At 38.7% G+C, this 21757-nt stretch overlaps 1 protein-coding gene across 1 annotated transcript in view; it reads left to right on the top strand.

Annotated features, from left to right (window-relative positions):
- Positions 1-21757, top strand: part of LOC121388355 — a 34762-nt gene that overhangs the window by 10352 nt on the left and 2653 nt on the right. The window contains exons 7-19 of the mRNA XM_041519656.1: positions 257-380; positions 2599-2732; positions 3865-3994; positions 5830-5963; positions 7444-7597; positions 8690-8891; positions 12022-12167; positions 13290-13511; positions 14317-14540; positions 17082-17313; positions 18465-18738; positions 20469-20728; positions 21281-21518. Of these exons, the coding sequence (XP_041375590.1) occupies positions 257-380; positions 2599-2732; positions 3865-3994; positions 5830-5963; positions 7444-7597; positions 8690-8891; positions 12022-12167; positions 13290-13511; positions 14317-14540; positions 17082-17313; positions 18465-18738; positions 20469-20728; positions 21281-21518 (2474 nt within the window). The remainder of the gene's footprint in view (positions 1-256; positions 381-2598; positions 2733-3864; positions 3995-5829; positions 5964-7443; positions 7598-8689; positions 8892-12021; positions 12168-13289; positions 13512-14316; positions 14541-17081; positions 17314-18464; positions 18739-20468; positions 20729-21280; positions 21519-21757) is intronic.

Consider the following 21757-nt stretch of genomic DNA (forward strand, 5'->3'; position numbering starts at 1 on the left):
TGTCCTCCTATAGACCAGGCACTAGATAGAGATTCATGGAATCAACCACTATTTTGCCCCTTTGGACACTGCCTTATGATAGATATGATTTTGAATGCGTGATTGGATTTGTCATTAAGATTGGTTTGAGTTTAATTTTGTATATTTTTAGACGTGTTAATATTTTAGTGTGGTTATTGGATTTGTTATTTAGATTGGTTTGAGGTTAATTTTGTATATTATAGACATTAATATTTAAGCGTGTTGCTATCCACAGGTCTGCAGATCACACGTCGCTGTTCATACAGTTCATACAGTCGTGTCTGAAGATCAGCGAGATTGGGTGCGCCGAGGCTGCATACTGGGGGGTTCGAGAACAGAAACAGTTGCTCAAGTGGAAGGTACGTACTGTCATGATGTATCACCCACTGGGCAATTCCTCGTTTTAGCCAGTGCTCCACAACTGGTGTTACAAACGCCGTGGTATGTACAATTCTGTCTGTGGGATGGTTCATATAAAATATCCTTTGGTGCTAATCGAAAAGAGTATACAATACAATACTATACTATGCTATGCTCTGTCTGCAACCATTGGGACAGATTCCCATTTAATAAAAGAAAGAGAAAAGAGTATACAATACAATGCTATGCTATGCTATGCTATGCTATGCTATGCTATGCTATGGTATCATGCTATAAAATTGCAACCATTGTATGAGTCCAGATTCCCATTTAATAAAAGAGAGAAAAGAGTATACAATACTAATGCTATGCTATGCTATGCTATATGCTATGTTATGCTATGCTATGCTATGCTATGCTATGCTATGCTATGCTGTGCTATGCTGTGCTATGCAATCTTTATTGCAACCATTGTATGAGTACACTGGTTAGGGGGACAGATTCCCATTTAATAAAAGAAAGAGAAAAGAGTATACAATACAATGCTATGCTATGCTATGCTATGCTATGCTATGTTATGCTATGTTATGCTATGCTATGCTATGCTATGCTGTGCTATGCAATCTTTATTGCAACCATTGTATGAGTACACTGGTTAGGGGGACAGATTCCCATTTAATAAAAGAAAGAGAAAAGAGTATACAATACAATACCATGCTGTGCTGTGCTGTGCTGTGCTGTGCTGTGCAGTGCAGTGCAGTGCAGTGCAGTGCAGTGCAGTGCAGTGCAATGCAATGCAATACAATCTTTATTGCAACCATTGTCTGAGTACACTGGTTAAGGGGACAGATTCCCATTTAATAAAAGAAAGAGAAAACAAACATATAAAATAATTATAACAACAGTAAACAACAGAGATTTAATACACATAAACACAGAAATAAATACATACACACACATATAGCCCATTGAGTGGCGGCAGCGGGTTTCCTCTCTAATTATCTCTATGGTCCTTGACCATATGTCCGACACGATATAACCACAGTAACCGTTCTTTTTCTTTGCGATGTCTTATGCCAGAGACAGACCACAGCGTAGTTAAGGCACAGCATTGTGTCAGCATCGCGTAAAATGATAACAGAACGGAGAATTTGTTAGTCTTGAGTTTGGAGTTTAAAACTCTGTAAGTACGAGCTCTGTGTTCGGTATACTAGGACTATATCACGGGCATTTGAATCTCTCTGGAAGATGTTAAGCAAATCTGCATGTGTAACTGAATACGAGAAAGCTTGTTGTGTATTGTGGCAGCTACCTCTTCCACTCAGGGCTCAGTAGGGTTGTTCACTGTTAGTAGGTCCAGTGGGCTATTTCTTGCTCCAGCCAGTGTTTCACGACTAATACATTAAAGTTAAAGTTTGTTTTGTTTAACGCCACCACTAGAGCACATTTATCTATTAATCATCAGCTATTGGATATCAAACATATTTTGTCAAGCAGAAACATTGATCTATAATCATTGGTGAAGTTACAGAGATTGCGGATGTTTTATCAAATAGTATGTTAATCTATTACAGGGACGAGTTGATGAATCTACATGGATTGTGTACATTTTATCTCACAGTGTGATCACTCTATTACAGGGGCAGTATGATTAATGTATTACAGGGGCGAGTTGACGAAGCTGCATAGATTGAGGATATTGTATCAAGCACTAAGATCAATATATTACAGGGGCAGTATGATTAATTTATTACATGGGGAAGTTGATGAAGTTAGAGATTGTGGATATTTTATCAAGCAGTAACATTAATCCATTACAGGGGCGAGTTGATGAAGCTACAGATATTATGGATATTTTATCAAGCAGTATGATTAATCTGTTACAGGGGCGAGTTCATGAAGTTACAGATATTGCGGATATTTTATCAAGCAGTAACATTAAGCTATTACAGGAGTGAGTTGATGAAGTTACAGAGATTGGTGGATATTTTATCAAGTACTAAGATCAATCTATTAAAGGGGCGAGTTGTTGAAGCTACAGATATTGTGGATATTTTATCAAGCAGTATGATTAATCTGATACAGGAGTGAGTTGATGAAGCTACAGAAATTGCGGATATTTTATCAAGCAGTAACATTAATCTATTATAGGGTCGAGTTGATGAAGCTACAGAGATTGCGGATATTTTATCAAACAGTATGATTAATCTATTATAGGGGCGAGTTGATGAAGCTACAGAAATTGTGGATATTTTATCCAAAGTGAACATCAGTGCAGATACCGACAAGTTGAAGATGAACATGTCCAAACACTACGTTAACTTTGCAGAATATTTTCTAAATCAGTGCAAGTCAGTATCCTTCATCTCTGTCCATCCATCTGTCTGTTTGTCTGTATCGCTATCTGACGGTTTCTGCCTCTAGCTCTCTGTTTCTGGCTCTCACTGTCTCTGTGTCTAGCTCTCATTGTCTCTCTTTCTGGCTCTCATTGTCTCTGTTTCTGGCTACCACTGTGTCTGTTTCTTGCTCTTACTGTATGCGTTTTGTCTCTGTTTCTTACTCTCACTGTCTGTTTCTGGCTCTCGACGTCTCTGTTTCTGGCTCTCGCTGTCTCTGTTTCTGGCTCTCGCTGTCTCTGTTTCTTTCTCTCACTCACTGTCTCTGGATGAAATTTCATTCTTACTTTGTTTTCATTCGTTAAATCTCCGAGAGAAATATCACTTTTTGATCAGACTAGAGGAACTCACTGAAGACAATATCACTATTTACGAAGGGTCATGTTACTAATTTTCAACAAATAAGAATAAAGATATAAGTATGATAAATATGTGTGATGTGTTATACGATGCGTGATGTGATATGCAATACGGCGTATAATGTTATATGTAATATGATGATATGTAATATGATGTGTGGTACATGTGATATTCGATACGTTGTGTAATGTGATGTATAATACGTGTCATGTGATATGCAGTGTGCTAAGCGCCGAGAGTCTGCGACATAAACATAGGAGTCGAGGAGGGGGGAGGGGGGGGGGGGGGGGGGGGTAGGGATCAGGAATTTCATCCAGCGCTGCAACAAATCCTCATATTCTGGCAAAAATTACAGACATATTCGGCCTGAAACCATTTCATCATGCATTTGCATCATTCTACCCACAGTATTAGTTCTTCAGATTAAAATATGCAGTTTGCAACCCTATATAGCTGTTTCGTAATGCTAATATGAATAAATGTTGTTATTCAGATTCAGGCATTTTTGTTTAATTTGGGCAGAAACCAGCCTGCCCTCCCTCCCACCCCCCCCTCCCCCACACACAGCAATGAGAGGCCGTTGATTTTATCAACAACCATTCATCATTCTCATTTAGTATATTTAGTATATTACAGCTGACTAAAATTTTTGTGATCAATGGGAATTATTTGTGAAGAGTTTATTAAACGTTCCGTTTTTCAACTGTTTTAATGTTTTTTGTTACAGCCGTGATCGAATTCTCAAGGACATGAACGAGAAGTTGCTGGAATTCTGTCTGCGCTGTTTAGATAAAAGAGATGTACTTTTCTTTGAAGTGGGCGAGAAGGTCTCCACTTACCTAGAGTTTAATACCAAGGTGAAGGTCACATACAGTTATATAATCAGGCACGGATCCAAGGGCACGGTCGAACTGCAGGTGCTCCCTTGCACCTAACAGTACAGGCGGTCCCCCCCCCCCCCTTCACTCTCCCCACCCCTTTCCTGCTCTGGACGGAGGAACCAGTTGAGGCCGACACCTGCGCCCAGGACAGGCATGCGCTACAACAGCTTGCTCTGATTGTGCACGTTAAACTCTCTGACCTGACCTGGCCTGACCTGACCAGGGGAATGTACTTTCCAGTCCTGGACGTAGGAGCTGGCCACAGACGACAATTAATTACGCTATATGTTTCTATATAGCCTTAGTGGCTATAACATTTTTTTATTAATATCAGCAGGCCCATGGATGTTTGTATGTACCTTTGCCTGCCTGGGGGAAACGTACCCTGAAAAGGACAACCCCTGTTGTCCAGCTCTTTCTCCCAGGATATTGGTTTAAACAAACACACCCACTAAACCTGGCCGGAGTACACCCATTTTACACAAAACGCACTACTTTTGCATGGGCCGGAATTACCACAAACAAGTCTTCAATGTCAACACATTACACATATTTACAAACTACATGCTCTCCCCTGTCAACTTCAGTTAAATAGTTGCCACTTCTGCCATGAAATAATCACAGTCAAATAGCAGACTACATGCGCAGACAACTTTTCGGACAACCAAATGGGAAGATAATTGCGATCTGTGGCCATCTGTGACCATGACGGGGCGGGACGTAGCCCAGTGGCATAGCATTCGCTTGATGCGCGATCGGTCTATGATGGACTCCTGTCTGTGGTCCCATTGGGCTATTTCCCGTTCCAGCCAGTGCTCCATAACTCGTGTAACAAAGGTCGTAGTATGCACTATCCCGTCTGTGGGATGGTGCATATAAAAGATCCCTTGCTGCTAATAAAAAAAGTAGTCCTTGAAGTGGCGACAGCGGGTTTCCTCTCTCAGTATCTGTGTGGTCCTTAACCATATGTCTGATGCCATATAATCGTTAAATAAAACATTTCCTTATTGTGCCCATGACAGGCGTGCCCTAAAACAGCTTGCTCTGAATGTGCACATTAAGACCTATGACCTGACGTGACCTGACCAGGGGAATGCACCGGCCTTGGTGGTGTAGTGGTTAAGTCACCAGACTTAAAGCTGATAGGTACTATGTTCACACCCAGAGCGTGTTTAACCACTCACTGGGTATAGCTGTAAGGCAACTACCCTGACTTCTCTGTCAGTGACCACTAACAAGTAACCACTAACCCACTGTTCTGGACAGACAATCCAGATAGCTGAGGTGTGTGCCCAGAACAGCGTGCTTGAACCTTACTTGGATATAAACACGAACATATGTATAAACAAACAGGGGAATGGTGTGTGCGCGCCCAGCCCCTTCACCCAGAATGTCAAAGTATCTCAATATGTTGCTTTGTGATCAGGGGGAAATTGCGATAATAACAATAATATATATATATATATATATATAGATAGATAGATAGATAGATAGATAGATAGATTGCATTTTAGTCTACTTTTAAATACTATAGGTGCCCTTTTTAAACATTGTTTTTCTTACTAGAAAAATCATGTATCGGATAAATCTCGCAGATACGTACAAAAGATAGTAATATAATTAATCTTCTAGCTTACATGCAACTACGGTTCAAGCATGCTGTCCTGTATTTAAAATTCAGCTTTCTGAGCTCCTCGTAAGGCAGAGGCTGCCAGGTTAGTGAGCGAGAAAAGAAATTCTTCTTTTAATGTCAGTTAACAACATTTGTCATCAGTTATTAACATGTATAGTGAATGGTTTTACTGGTATAGAAAACCAAGGAGTCTGTGATAAGGTTGTTCCGACATCTGGCCACTCTACTTGTCGATGACCACTTCCCGTGGAATAGCTTGGATGTCCGAAGAATGGTCAACACACTAACCAGCAAGGGGTCTCGCTCCATCCGGTAAGTGACTTTAAAAAATCTACATGGTTTAAATTATAGTCAATCAACATTTAGGGCATGCTCATCATATGCCGATTTTAAAGACCCATATAGCATTCTAGTAAAGACGTTGTTTGTCACACACACACACACACACACACACGCACACGCACACACGCACACGCATACACACACGCACTCATTCCTTTCATTGTATTTAACTGTTTTAATTTTGAAGCAAATGTTGCAAACTGAAAAGCAGTTTAGAAAGTAGTCTGGAAATTAGACAATTTATTGTAATTGTAAAAATTGAGACAAACGTGAATAAAAGCTTATGTTTTATATTATCAGTCCTGAAAATTAGGATCACTGGATATATCTGAAATACTGACAAAAATAATGTGGAAAGCAAAAGCTGTTTGTGAAGATGATTATCAGCAAGCTTATTTTGCATACAGCATTTGCTTCCTGGTTCCTGTCAATTTCAAGGCTTGATATGGTAGGGTATTAACGTATACCTGGAAATTAATTAAACATCACCCAGTACTTGTGAAATAAAACTAATGTTTTCTGTATACAGAGGATATTGAAAAAGATCGATAGCAAGTAAGACTATCATTCCATCAAATGTATTCTAGAGAAAAAACAAGACAGAAACTGTAAATGAAAACAGGTGGTAATTAACTGTGTAGCTGAAATCACACTGACGTGTTTCTCCTAAGTAATTTATTCATGCCATCTCGGTAAATATCCAGTAAATTGCGAAAATGTAAACATTCTATATATCTAGTTTAAACCACGTCGAAACGGACATTTTTCATTTCAACTTCTTTTTCGTGCTTATATCCAATTAAGGTTCAAGCACGCTGTCCTTTGCACACACCTCATTTATATGGGCTGTCTGTCCAGGACAGTGGGTTAATTATTAGTTGGTTAGTGGTTATTGAAAGAGAAGAGGGTGTAGTGGCCTTTACACCTACCCATTGAGCACTTAAGAACTCGCTCTGGGTTGGAGCCGGTACAGAGCTGCGAACCCTGTACCTACCAGCCTGTAGTCTGATGGCTTACCCACGGCGCCACAGAATCCGGACAACTACTTCTAGGTGCCTAAAAAGACTACAGTACAATAATTCAGATGGTGCTTTAATAATGTCCAGGTGTATCATGCATTTTCTTAGTTTCAGTTGTGAATAAGTGGGGTCCAGCTTATAAATTGTTTGGGTGGTTTTTTTAAACAAAGACGGAAGGATGAAATGTAATTTTACCACCAGGCCTGTTTTGCTGCTAGATCAGTCGTTTTGACATCGTTGCAAGCTAGGGTACTATTTCGACGAAATGCAGTATGCTATACGGAATTTTACCTTGAAGATATCGTTTCGAATGCATCAAGCTGTTATAAAATATATACCTACAGCAGGGCTCAGCTAGACTGGAACGAAGTTTTGTTATAGCCTAGGTTCTACGACTTCAAGCATAGACTAGAAAGATCTCTTGATTTCAGTGACAGTAAAATCCTGGAACAAGCCGACCTGGACAGTTTGGTGGAGGTGTTACACATCACCGTTCAAAAAGGTTTCGCATCACCAGACGGTAACCCAACAGATACAGTCTTCTATGTTATATTCGCTGGCGCTGGGACTAACATTCTAAGTCTGGTAAGAACACTTGTCTCAAGGTGGTCTATGATGATATATATATATACATGTATTTCACTGAGCTCTATCCTATGGACATTTGGGATTTCTAAGCTAGACTTGGGAGTGACAGTCATCCTAAGGACGAGCGCCTAATTGAAGATCATGAAAGTAATCACAAATTTGCCTAAAACATACTTTCGACTCTGTCTTGGCCTGAGATATGATTTTGATCAAGGAATACGGTTTTGTCATTCAGATGCATTCTTGTCTTTATATGACTCATAAACTGATAAACTCACATCACTGATGAAGTATTTTGCTTTGGGGGTAATTTCTGAGGAAATTATTAAATAGACACAAAACAAAAACTAATGGAATTCAAATTGAATAATTTTAAATAAATAAGAGAAAACTAATTGAATTTTCGCGTTAAATATTGACAATATTAACTAACCGTCATATATGCGATATTGTTATTGGCCAATAATCTATAATTTACAAATACAAATCGATTCACACCATACCCCCACCTCAACCCCACCCTACCCCCAAAAGAGAGAGAGAGAGAGAGAGAGAGAGAGAGAGAGAGAGAGAGAGAGAGAGAGAGAGAGAGAGAGAGAGAGAGAGAGGGGGGGAGAGAGGGGGAGGAGAGAGAGAGAGAGAGAGAGAGAGAGAGAGAGAGAGAGAGAGAGAGAGAGAGAGAGAGAGAGTAAAAGAAAAGACAATAAAAAGTGCCTCATTCGAGCAAATAGTGAATATACCGCAATTCTGGTTATCCTTCTTGAGAGAGAGGAGAGGAGAGAGAGGGAGGAGGGAGGGAGAGGAGGGAGGAGGAGGAACGACGAGAGGAGAGAGAGGAGAGAGAGAGAAGGAGAGAGAGAGAGGAGGAGGAGAAGAGAGGAGAGAGAGAGGAGGGGAGAGAGAGAGAGAGAGAGAGATATTATGTAGGTATTTTCATACTTATTAAGATTCGGGTCACAAAGTAATAAATATTCGTGGTTGTAACAATTCCCTTATTTTGGCTACCGGTGAAAAAAAACTGAACTTCAGAATGGATTGAGATTTCCCTTGTGACGTGTATTAATTTCCTTATTGCTGTTGTTGTTTCAGCTTGACGAGGATGAGAAACTAAACAGAGCTGAGGGTTTGATAAAAGACCTCGTAGATCTTCTGACGGACGAGTATAACGAAATCGTGGACATCGTCTCCGCCATGGTGGGCATGCTGGCGAACCAAGGACCGAAACATCTCGCTCCGTATCTGGACAAGCTTGTTGAGATCTATCTCGACCAGGAGCTCACCAGTCTTCTGTGTAAGGTTTCACAATACAACAAAATGAGAAAATAAAATAATCCAGAGGATATTTGCAAGGATGTGATTGTAAAATTAATACGAACTTGTAAACTAGTGCATGACAATATTTTTTTCAAGGTAGCAAAACACAAGATCACAAATATCTACATATCTTCACAAAATAAAAATTCATTATAATTTCGATCTGTAAATATTATTTTGTTATACATGCAATTAGTGCATGGACTCGTCCAAATGATATCATCTCAGTTAAACATCCGAAGTTCATACATCCACGAAGTTACGTTTTGTGCTACTTCCCACAATGCTCAAAAACAAATATATCCTCACGTTATTTCTTAATAATATTGACTGTTTATTGAAACAACATGCATACATTGTTAAATTGTTTGTTGGAAGAATGTGAGCATTCTCTTATTTCGCTACTGATAAAAAACCCAAAGCTGAACTGTAGAATAAATCGATATTTCCATTGTGACGTGTATTAATTTCCTGAATACTTCGATTGCTGTTTGGCAGTATTTTATATTAATGAAATAGTTATGCACTTGAAATAAAAACTGGACATAATAATGTTTGACTTCCAATAAAGCAAGAGCCACAGAACCGAGGTTCATCCGCATTACTTAATTATGAACGTCTTCGCGGTTCATCCTCCCATGAATTAAAACAAATTAGCATGTTCAGTTCTTAAGTAAATAGAAAGGAATTATAGTAGTGGTAGTGTTGAAGGTGGTGATAGTAGTAGTGCTTGTAGAAATGGCAGCAGTGGTGATGATGTTATTAGATGTGAGTTTCAGTATCGGTTTATCATACTTAAACTTGTTACTCGCAATGCAAACTACTCAACTCTCATGCATTTAATGTGAGATTCACACATTCAATAATAGACTATCGCAGGATATTGGAACTCGATTCACACATTCAATAATAGACTATCGGAGGGAACTGGGACTCGATTCACACATTCAATAATAGACTATCGGAGGGAACTGGGACTCGATTCACACATTCAGTAATAGACTATCGGAGGATACTGGGACTCGATTCACACATTCAATAATAGACTATCGGAGGGAACTGGGACTCGATTCACACATTCAATAATAGACTATCGGAGGGAACTGGGACTCGATTCACACATTCAATAATAGACTATCGGAGGGAACTGGGACTCGATTCACACATTCAGTAATAGACTATCGGAGGATACTGGGACTCGATTCACACATTCAATAATAGACTATCGGAGGGAACTGGGACTCGATTCACACATTCAATAATAGACTATCGGAGGATACTGGGACTCGATTCACACATTCAATAATAGACTATCGGAGGGAACTGGGACTCGATTCACACATTCAATAATAGACTATCGGAGGGAACTGGGACTCGATTCACACATTCAATAATAGACTATCGGAGGATACTGGGACTCGATTCACACATTCAATAATAGACTATCGGTGGATACTGGGACTCGATTCACACATTCAATAATAGACTATCGGAGGGAACTGGGACTCGATTCACACATTCAATAATAGACTATCGGAGGATACTGGGACTCGATTCACACATTCAATACTAGACTATCGGAGGGAACTGGGACTCGATTCACACATTCAATAATAGACTATCGGAGGGAACTGGGACTCGATTCACACATTCAATAATAGACTATCGGAGGGAACTGGGACTCGATTCACACATTCAATAATAGACTATCGGTGGATACTGGGACTCGATTCACACATTCAATAATAGACTATCGGAGGGAACTGGGACTCGATTCACACATTCAATAATAGACTATTGGAGGGAACTGGGACTCGATTCACACATTCAGTAATAGACTATCGGAGGATACTGGGTCTCTGTTGCTGATTTAGATGCGGACATCCAGGTGATCCTTACCCTCAGTCAATATTATTTCAATTGTTTGACTGCTTAGGCAGACGTATCCAGATTTCACACTCGTACAGATACCAAGTGGTCTAGTACATTAGGCATTTCAAGTACATATATATGGAGGCTTGAAACTCACAGGGAGCAGGAAACAAACACCTCTGAGAAGGAAGGAAATGTTTTATTTAAGACACACGCAACACATTTTATTTACGGTTATATGGCGTCGGACATATGGTTAAGGACCACACAGATATTGAAGGAGGAAACCCGCTGTCTCCACTTCATGGGCTACTCTTTTCGATTAGCAGCAAGGGATCTTTTATATGCACCATCCCATAAGCAGGATAGCACATACCACGGCCTTTGATGTACCAGTCGTGGTGCACTGGAGGCAGCAACTACACAATATGCTGTCTGATAATCAGTTTCACTAACAACGTTTATTTTCCACCTTATTTTTGACAATATTTGGGATATATCAAGTATTTCTCATTTTCAAGAACGATATCCATGTTTGCATCGTGTCTTCTGTACTGCTGTTAAAAGTTACACTGCAAGTCTAATTTCAGACCAATTTCTAGAAATGCTTCTCACTTTCTAACTTTTGCTTCTACTTAAAAAATTTCAAACAAATATTGTTCCTACTTCACAAAATTTATATTTTAGTCTTGTATATAAACATGATTTGTCTGCCCTAGACATTGTAATATGATACTCATGGTGTTTGCCCAGTTTGATCCACGATTGTGGGTGTGGGTTCATCCTACTTCTGACATCATCAAACATAAGATTTCACGACCATACATGTAACACGCCAAACACATACTTTATACAGAGTGTCTTTGTTAATGTTATAATGTCACACTTTAAACACTTTATAACAACACGAACGGACATTGGCTGAGGTAAGATTTATTAATGTTCAAAAACACCAAATGTTAATTAGGCGGTTTTGAACCTACTGCGCCGATTCGAATACATTTGACAGTCCAAACATCTTATACACTGAGCCAAAGTGGTTTTTACAAAACAGAAGCACCTTAACTGGTAGTTAAGCCTACGTACTGTCAAACACTCGTTTCGAAACTAATGTAACGATTTAGTATTTATATCCAAAGACATCGAAGACAGAGTGGACAATAAAATCCATATTTAATTGTAATTAATTCACGCACGTAATGAAGCTACACGTTAGTTATATTTTATTCTTACAGCTCCAATAATTGAAGTGTACCCGTTCAGTCCTCGGTCCATAGAACCTCACTTCCAAACCTTCTTCGAGTTGATTGACAGCAGAGAGCAGGGTATCAGTGTCACCATTCTGATGTGGCTTCCTGGAATAGCCAAACGCCAGCCAGATGTAAGATGCTACATCTTCTGTCAGTTGACATAGTAATGGCTACACCTTGTATTGACTTCAGAAAGCATTCTCTATAAATCATAGGCGAACAGGCTCCCACTTTTTTTCTTCTGTTTTTTCGTGGGGGTTTTTGGGGTGGGGGTTTTTTTGGGGGGGGTAGGGAGGGGGGCAGGCTGATTTTTGCCCGAATTAAACGAAAATGCCCGAATCTGGATAACATTATTTATTCATATTAGCAATATTGCCAAACACATATTATAGGGTTGCAAATGAATCACCACTAATTTTTACATGGATTACATCTAATATTGTGGGTAGAATGATTGAACTACAAGGTGATTTTGCCCGAGTATCTCTATCGTTTTTGCTCAAATTTAAGGATTTGCCCCAGCACCCTGTCTTGTACGCTTATGCTATAAATCATTTTAATCTTTATAAATGTTTTCACACAACTTTTGACGTTCTGGATTACTTTAATACATACAATGTATTATTATTCCAGCAGTAAAGTGTTTTCGTGTATTTTTAAACAGCATTTACAATATTGTTGTACTTAAATTATTATTATTTTTCTATCAGTGAAATGTTTTGACATATATATATATATATATATATATATATATATATATATATATATATATATATATATATATATATATATATATATATATTAAATCCAGTTTGGGCTGCTTAAATATATATTACTCAACAATGAATTTTTTTTATTTCCATATTTCTAAACAGCCTTTCCATTACTATTCCAGTTGTGAAATATGTATTTTAGAAAACCGTTCCCCAGTTTGGACTACAAAAATACATAATATTATTAGAGTAGTAGAATGTTTTAACATATTTAAAACCTTTACAGTTTGGAACCTTGAAGACATATTATTCATAGGCATCAGAAATAGTGGGCTAGGCAGCACCTATACTCAAATTCAGAAGATTATCTATTCCACGCCTCGCCTCAGCAGGTGACAAACAAATTACTATAACTGCATATCCCACACCACCGGCATCTTCTGATACCAATTCCGATAGGTAAATGTCTTCAGTGTTCCCGTTTAAACAACTAGAATAACATTCATTCCAGCAGTGAAAGGTCTTCATCTATTTTAACAGCTTTTCACAGATGAGAACATCGGACAACTGATAGACGAGATGTTTTCTGGCAGTGACATGCACCAGCCTATGTATCTCTCAGTTCTGGACGTCCTGGCGAGGAAGCGACCCAACAGAGTGGCGAAACACCTCAACAGTCTCCTGAAGGGCAATATACATCCACAGTATGGGATTTTCCAGATGGCAATCATTCTCAAGCATATTGCAATCAACTTGGATCAGGTAATTTGTAGTGTGCGTTAACCCTATACTCTGGTTGGCATTTGACAATGCTCATAAAATATTTTTTCCTTCTTTTTAAAAAATACATTTTATTATTCTTAGACTATGAATTGTCACATTTAAAACAATGTCAATAATATATATTCGTCACATAAACCCAGACATTGTTAAAAATTGTTGATACACAATGTTGTATACCCATGTCTAAACAAATAGATATTTTTTTTTTACACAAACCCAAACATAGTCAAAAATTATTGATACACAATGTCATATACAGATGTGTAAACAAATACATATTCATTATATAAAGCCAAACATGACGGTGGGTTAGTGAATAGATAGAGAAATCATGTGGTGACCTTACACCTACCCACCACGTAGCCCAATAGTAAAGCGCTCGCCTGATGTGCGGTCGATGTGAGATCGATCCCCGACGGTGGATCTACTTGGCTAATTCTCAATCCAGCCAGTGCACCAAGACTGGTATATCAAAGCCCGTGATATGCGCTATGGGTGGTGCATATAAATGATCCCTTGCTACTAATGGAAACATGTAGCAGGTTTCCTCGTTAAGACAAAGTCAAAATTACCATATGTTTGACATCCAACAGCCGATTGATAAGTCAATGTGCCCTGGTGGTGTCGTTAAAGAAATCAAACTTTTAACTTTAAAACTTGATCTGGGTGGAAGCCGGTACCGGAGTTTGAACCCAAACCCTTCCAGCCTTGAGTCCGATGATTTAAACTACTACCATCGAATCCAGTGGAAATGTGATACTGACCAAGCATGTTTATGTTCCAGTCGGATGCCGAGCGTGTGATGGAGTATTATGAGGACAAGCTGAAATCCTATGACGATCAGATGATTACTGGAACTGTCCTCAACGAGCTCAGAGTGGTTGGTGCCACACACCGCCCTCTGTTGGACAAGCGGAAGGAGTTCATCAAAAACCTGAAGGCGACAACTCATATCCAGACAGTCAAGGATTCATGCACCCACATCCTAGATATACTGGAGGGGCGAAGGTAAGTAGAGAACAATTAACAGAGCATGCATGGATGCACACCAGCACGTTCTTGTTTTATTTTTAATTATTATTTTACTTATACTCGTATATTCTTATTCTAATGAGCTTTGTCCGGTGCTTGTTTTGATTTAGTAAACTGGTCTGGGAATGGCAGTCCTCTTTATGGCGATGCAAGAGGGATTAAATCTCCAGTAAATCCTATAGAGATTCATGGAATCATCCACCATTTTGTGAAATGCACATTAGACTTTGCATTGTGCGGAGATACGACCCTGATCATGTGTTACTATTTTGTCGTTCAGATATCGAAACGATTTTTAACTCCAGAAACAAATATAGTAGTACCAAGGTTGGGGCTCTGGTATCACTACCTTACATTTATGTTATAGGTTAAACGTTGTACATAAATAATATGGATATATATGGTACATGTATATTACAGTAATAATGAATATAGAGTTTTATGATATATCGGGTTAAGAGTGAAGCTGGAAATAAAAAGACAAATACTTAAAGGGACCTTCCCGAGTTTGCTGCATTGTAAAATGTTTCCGACAAATAAAATATTTCTACGATTAAACTTACATATTAAATATATTTTCTTGTTCAGAATATCAGTGTCTGTATATTCAATGCGTTTCTGATCGTTTTAATATTTGTAAGAAGCCCAAACTGGATTTTAACTTCAAATAATTTCGTACGTACTAAAAAATATGTTTTAGGAAATAAAATGAAAATTAACCTAGTACAAATATTAGAACGATCAGAAACACTTTTAATATACAGCCACTAATATTCCCTTTAAAGGAACATTCCCGAGTTTGCTACAATTTTTTAAGATGTTATCGATTAACAGAGACTTTTTAACGATTGTAATTACATATCAAATATATTTTTCTGCATACAATATTAGTGGCTGCATATTAAACGTGTTTCTGGTCGTTCTAATATCTGTACTAGGTTAAATTTAATTTTATTTCCTAAAATATATATACATTTTTAATACGTACGAAATTATTTGGAGACAAAATCCAGTTTGGGCTTCTTACAAATTTTAAGACGACCAGAAACACATTGAATATACAAACACTGATATTCTAAACAAGAAAATATATTTAATATGTAAGTTTAATCGTAGAAATATTTCATTAGTCTGAAACATCTTACAATGCAGCAAACTCAGGAATGTCCCTTTAAAGGAAATGAGGGAAGTAAAGTTAAAAAGAAAGAAAAAATAAGAATGAATTCAAAGATTACATTTTATTGTTTTATATTCAAATATAAAGTAATTAAATGTACTACATCTTTGTACAGAGGAAATGTTTTTATTTAACGACGCACTCAACATATTTTATTGACGGTTATATGGCGTCAGATATATGGTTAAGGACTACAGATATTGAGAAAGGAAACCCGCTGTCGCCACTCTTTTAGATTAGCAGCAAGGGATCTTTTATATGCACCATCCCATAAACAGTGTAGCACATACCACGGCCTTTGATGTACCAGTCGTGGTGCACTGGCTGGAGCGAAAATTTAGCCCAATGGGCCCACTGACGAGGCATCTTTGTACATGTAAAGACCTCCTTTTGAAGTGAAATTGATAAAACCATTAGTTTAACAAAAAATTATATGTCTAACTTAATACTTTTGTTATTTGTATAATTTTAAGTATGACGCCAGTTTGGAAGTATATCAATAAGTTCATTTTAAGTTTTCTCTTTTCAGTCTTCTTTTTATTTCCACTTTTGTTACTGCTCCTTTCTTATATATTAGTATATTGTTTGCTATGTACTTTGTAAGGTAGTGAAATCAGGGCCCCAACCCTGACACTATCATAACATATTTCTGGGGCAATAAACATTTTTTTTTTTTTTCTTTTTTTTTTTTTTTTTTTTTAAATTATATGCCTAAGGACAAAGTCAAAATGATAATTAGGCTTATATCACGTCATGACATGATCACATCACTATACACAAGGCAACAAAACCGGTGGTGCAGGATATGCTCACCTTTCGCGAACGCCTAATATCATCACTGTTGTGACAATGATTCGTGAGTGCATGTCATCATGGCTGTACTTATTCTAATGAGCTCTGCCCGGTGCTAGTTTTAATTTAGTAAACTCGTCTGTTTGTGGCAGTCCTCTTTGTGGCAGTGTAAAAGGAGTAAAATACCCAATAAAGAAGCTCCTCATTAATGGCTGTCCTACAGATGAGACACTAGATAGAAATTCGTGGAAACAACCACTATTAAGTATTTTGTCACATGCCCATTCGACTCTGTATTGTTCAAAGATTCAGAGGTACGGCCCTGGTCACGAATTGCGGTTTTGTCATTCATATTTGATAAGTTCAGTTTGTAGATCTTCTTGAGTTGCTGTTCACTGTAATTATAACTAGTAATGTGGGTACAACATGCATGAGTTATAACAAACTAATTTTTCTTTGTAGTCTCCTTGAAATTTTTCTGAATGTTTTATATTATGAAGTAAAACTAATCCAGCTATAGTTGTAACACCTCATGATTCGTCGTTTAGCTTAGCGGCACTGTCTGAGGACATCCGAGATGTAAAGGACGACGTGGAGGAACTGGATGAGAGAGTGGCGCAGAACGAAGATTCCATCAGGGAGGTGTCTGGGGAGGTGAATAAACAGAAAGAGAAACTGGTACTTTTCAAGGAAGATGTCAAAGAACAAGGGGAGAAGCTGGAAGACCTCCAGGAGACAGTGGCGGAGACAGTTGTCAAGGTGGAGGAGATAGATAGTAAGGTGAGTCTTCAACCAGAAACGGAGGGATAGGGTACAAAACCAACAGATGGAGATAGACAATAAAGTAAGTCTTCAACCAGAAGGAGAAGGGGTGGGGTACAAAACCAACAGTAGGAGATAGACAATAAAGTAAGTCTTCAACCAGAAGGAGAAGGGGTGGGGTACAAAACCAACAGTAGGAGATAGACAATAAAGTAAGTCTTCAACCAGAAGGAGAAGGGGTAGGGTATAAAACCAACAGTAGGAGATAGACAATAAAGTAAGTCTTCAACCAGAAGGAGAAGGGGTGGGGTATAAAACCAACAGTAGGAGATAGACAATAAAGTAAGTCTTCAACCAGAAGGAGAAGGGGTGGGGTACAAAACCAACAGTAGGAGATAGACAATAAAGTAAGTCTTCAACCAGAAGGAGAAGGCGTGTGGTACAAAACCAACAATAGAAGATAGACAATAGAGTAAGTCTTCAACCAGAAAAGGATGTATGAGGGACAAAGTTAACAGGATGAGGTAGACAGTAAGGTGAGTCTTCAACTGTTACATGTAACCAGCTACTACCAGCCTAGATTGTTTAATGTAGCAGTACACCAAATAGTATCTCAGCAGGTTGAAGATCGAAGTGCACCCAACTGTTCATCACACAGTTAATGCTACTTTCCCTGCCATTGGTGATACATGTGACAAAGTTTGTTGTCATCTGGCCAGTACATTTATGTAATTTAACTTGAACTAGTGACAACGTACAAACTATTAGGAGAGGACCTCGTAAGTGGATACCTTGTGCCCAGTCCTTTTGTGTATATACATTGCATGCAATGGAATATATGTTCAATCAATATACCAACTACTATACTACATGAAATATGTGCAGGGTATTGCTAAATTAGGATGACAATTTGTTTCTTGCAGAACTAGGGTCAAAGACACTTCACATTATGTCTGAAACGAGCAGCTTAACTTTCACTTGTTTTCTGGTTTACTTTAAGGATGAGATGTGGAAGTATTTAATAGCCAATCCATGACGTATTTGTTGACTGAAATGCTGCATATAGCAGTTTTAGCCACATATGCTACTACTGTCATCTATGTGCTCTGATTTGGTGGTAAACACCCTAAACCATCATTGAGCTGGCAATCCATACATTTGTATTTCAGACACTGAGTCATGCACCATTCTGGTCTCGAGATGTTTCGAGGCTGCTGAACCCTCCTGGCGAACACGACTGGCGGTTGTTGAGCAGTCGCCTCGGCTACAGCAACGACGACATCAGGGCGTGGTCCCAGCAGGCGGACCCGTGCATGGCGATGTTGAACGAGTGGTACTCCACCCACAAGACGAGGGATGCCACGTTCGCCGTCCTCACCAACCTGCAGGAGATGAACAGGATGGACGCAGCTGTCATAGTGGAAAACGCAATGAAGATGTCAGGTAAGACAGGACCTCATACTTAGGCTCCTATTTAAAAATGTAAAGGTATTTTGTCCTCAAAATAATTTAAGCATTATACGAAAATACTTAAATTCATTGCATGAAATATGATTCCATGTGCATTTTCGGACATGCTTGTGTTTTCGGAAACTAAATATGTTTATGGAATCTGTTTGCTGTGTGCTATATAGTGGTAGTCCTCTGACAGACGGATTTGGAACCATATAATTGTAGTCGAGATCACTTCTCCTCAATAGACAAAATATTTTGTCAGTGAGGCATGACTGAAACATGTACCTTCACGATTACCATAACTTCTTTTGGAATCAATGTTGTACAGAGATACAGTATTGACTATGATAATACCTCGTGTTACGTGTCCTATTACGCACCTAAAAATTTTTTTTTTTATTGTGTGTATTACTTGTGAATAGACCAACACAGATTATAGTACATTTTCTTATGAGTAATTACGTTTCTTTGCATGGGCTAAACCTACTAAAGCTTTTGTGTAGACTATTAAGTTTTATAGGCATTGGGCCAGATTTTATGTATGAAAGAAATGATCATTTCCCAAATCTAAAATATATATTAAAGATATTTGATATATTAAAAACATTATTTTGAGGAAGAATGTTTGAGATTTTAAGTACGTTTTACTAAAACATTGAGTGTAGATATTTTTAAGTTTCTAGTATTCTTAATTAATCAGAAGATATGATTTTAGGGAAGCACCAATGTTGTATTTCAGTATTTGTTAATGGAAGCCGACAACAGACAGCCTCATCAGACAACCTGAATCATCTCACTGATATCAGTATTCACGAACACGAGCCAGTTAACCTGGCACAGATGCAAAAAGTCGAGCATGTGGCTAAACTGGAATTGTTAAAGTTTAAATTGGCAGCGGCTCAACGGGAGCACGGTGCAAAGATGGAACTGTTGAAAATTCAAAAACAACTCGTTGAGTTGCTTAAAGAGAAAACTGTCACACAGTCTGAGCATTTAAATAAAACATATGCTTGGTGTACTATTTTGTGATGTGCCATACCTGTTTGCGTTATTAGAAATAAAATGTATTTATTTGTGTAACCTGAATGTAATGTAAAATAACTTGTTTAGCATTGCTGACTGGCACAATGTAAAAGTCTCAACCTAATTTTTGAAATGTTTAAGAAACAAACAAAAAGGACACCAGTGATCAAAAAGGTGAAGCAAAATATGAAAGTACAGCATCGTCAAAACTTTTTTTCTGAAATGCAACTGAAGCAGTGTTGAACAGGTGATGGAAGTGTCTAACAACTGTCAAATCAAAGAACAATTGATTAACTGACAACATCCAGTTTACTTAGCTCATTCTTGTGAAAATAGACGCTAGAATAATTCTGTTATTTTCTGATATCAGTATCCTTAACACTTTCAATGCTGTGAATTGTTCGACCAGACACAATTTTCTTTTATTTAAATGCATAGGCGTCATACGATTCCAGCAGCTTGGATGCAGGAGGGGTAGTTAAATATGAATTCGACCATCACTTTGGGGGAATGCGTAATCATCACAGTTTAGGGCAACTCAGCGTCTTGCCTCCACCTTCCAATTCCTGATTTCTAAAAACCCAACTGGCATTTGGTATGTTATTCCTCCTCCACATGTTAATTCCTGGTTGTATCTGCTGGAAACTACACTTTTACCGAGCTGTAGTTCTTGTTTGTTTTGACATTCTCTCCAGAAACTGTTGTGGAAGATGAACCATTTGTGTATGCTGACCCTCCGGCCATCTTTATCAGCTACCAGTGGGCATACCAGAACGAGGTGAAGCTACTGGCACGCCACCTGGAGATGGCCGGCTACCACTGCTGGCTGGATGTGGGCCAGATGGGAGGGGGAGACAAACTGTTTGAGAAAATTGACCAAGGAATCCGTGCAGCCAAAGTTGTTATCAGCTGCGTTACGGACAAGTATGCCAAGTCGCCAAACTGTAAACGTGAGGTAGGTACAGCAAGACCAGTAGTAGTAGTAGTAGTAGTAGTAGTAGTAGTAGTAGTAGTAGTAGTAGTAGTAGTAGTAGTAGTACAATAGTAGCAGCAGTAGTAGCAGCAGTAGTACCAGTAGTAGCAGCAGCAGCAGTAGTAGTATTAGCAGTAGTAGCAGAAGTAGCAGCAGCAGTAGTAGCTGTAGCAGTAGTAGTAGTAGTAGCGGCAGTAGTAGGAGCAGTAGTAGCGGTAGTAGCAGCAGTAGTAGCAGCAGTAGTAGCAGTAGTAGTAGTAGTAGTAGTAGTAGTAGTAGTAGCAGTAGTAGTAGCAGTAATAGTAATAGTAATAGTAGTAGCAGTATCAGTAGTAGTAGCAGTAGCAGTAGTAGTCGTAGTAGTAGTAGTAGTAGTAGTAGTAGTAGTAGTAGTAGTAGTAGTAGTAGTAGTAGTAGTAGTAGTAGTAGGAGGAGGAGGAGGAGTAGCAGTAGCAGCAGCAGCAGCAGTAGCAGGAGCAGGTAGGTCTTTCTTACATGTAGAATAACAATATTCTTTAATTCGTATCTTCCCAGGTAAATCTGGCAGTGAATCTGGGCAAATGTTTGATTCCTCTCTTGATGGAGAACTGCACCTGGCCTCCTTCGGGCTCCATGGGGCCGATATTCAGTGAATATCTCTTCATCCGCTTCTTCACGCGACCCAGCGAGGTGACCAACGACGACACATACTGGACGAAACCCAAGTTCCAGGAGCTTCTGATGCAGCTCAATTATAACAACGTTGTACCAGACGAGAACAAAGTAGAACCAGGTATTTACTACACGTTTAGAGTCATGTTCTCGAGGATAATCTAGCTAATACCCTTAATACTCATTCATAACCGTTACATACGCAGACTAAGGCCTCGTTTTACGTAGCAATCTTAGCGCTAAGACCACCTTAAGTGCATAACTACTTTATGTACTTAGGCGATGTTTCGTAAAACGGAGCGCTAGTCATTTAAGAGGAGTTATCGCTGTCGGTCCCCATCACTCCCATGAAACTAGTTC

This window comes from Gigantopelta aegis, chromosome 2, assembly GCF_016097555.1.
Source record: "Gigantopelta aegis isolate Gae_Host chromosome 2, Gae_host_genome, whole genome shotgun sequence".
Lineage (NCBI taxonomy): Eukaryota > Metazoa > Mollusca > Gastropoda > Neomphalida > Peltospiridae > Gigantopelta > Gigantopelta aegis.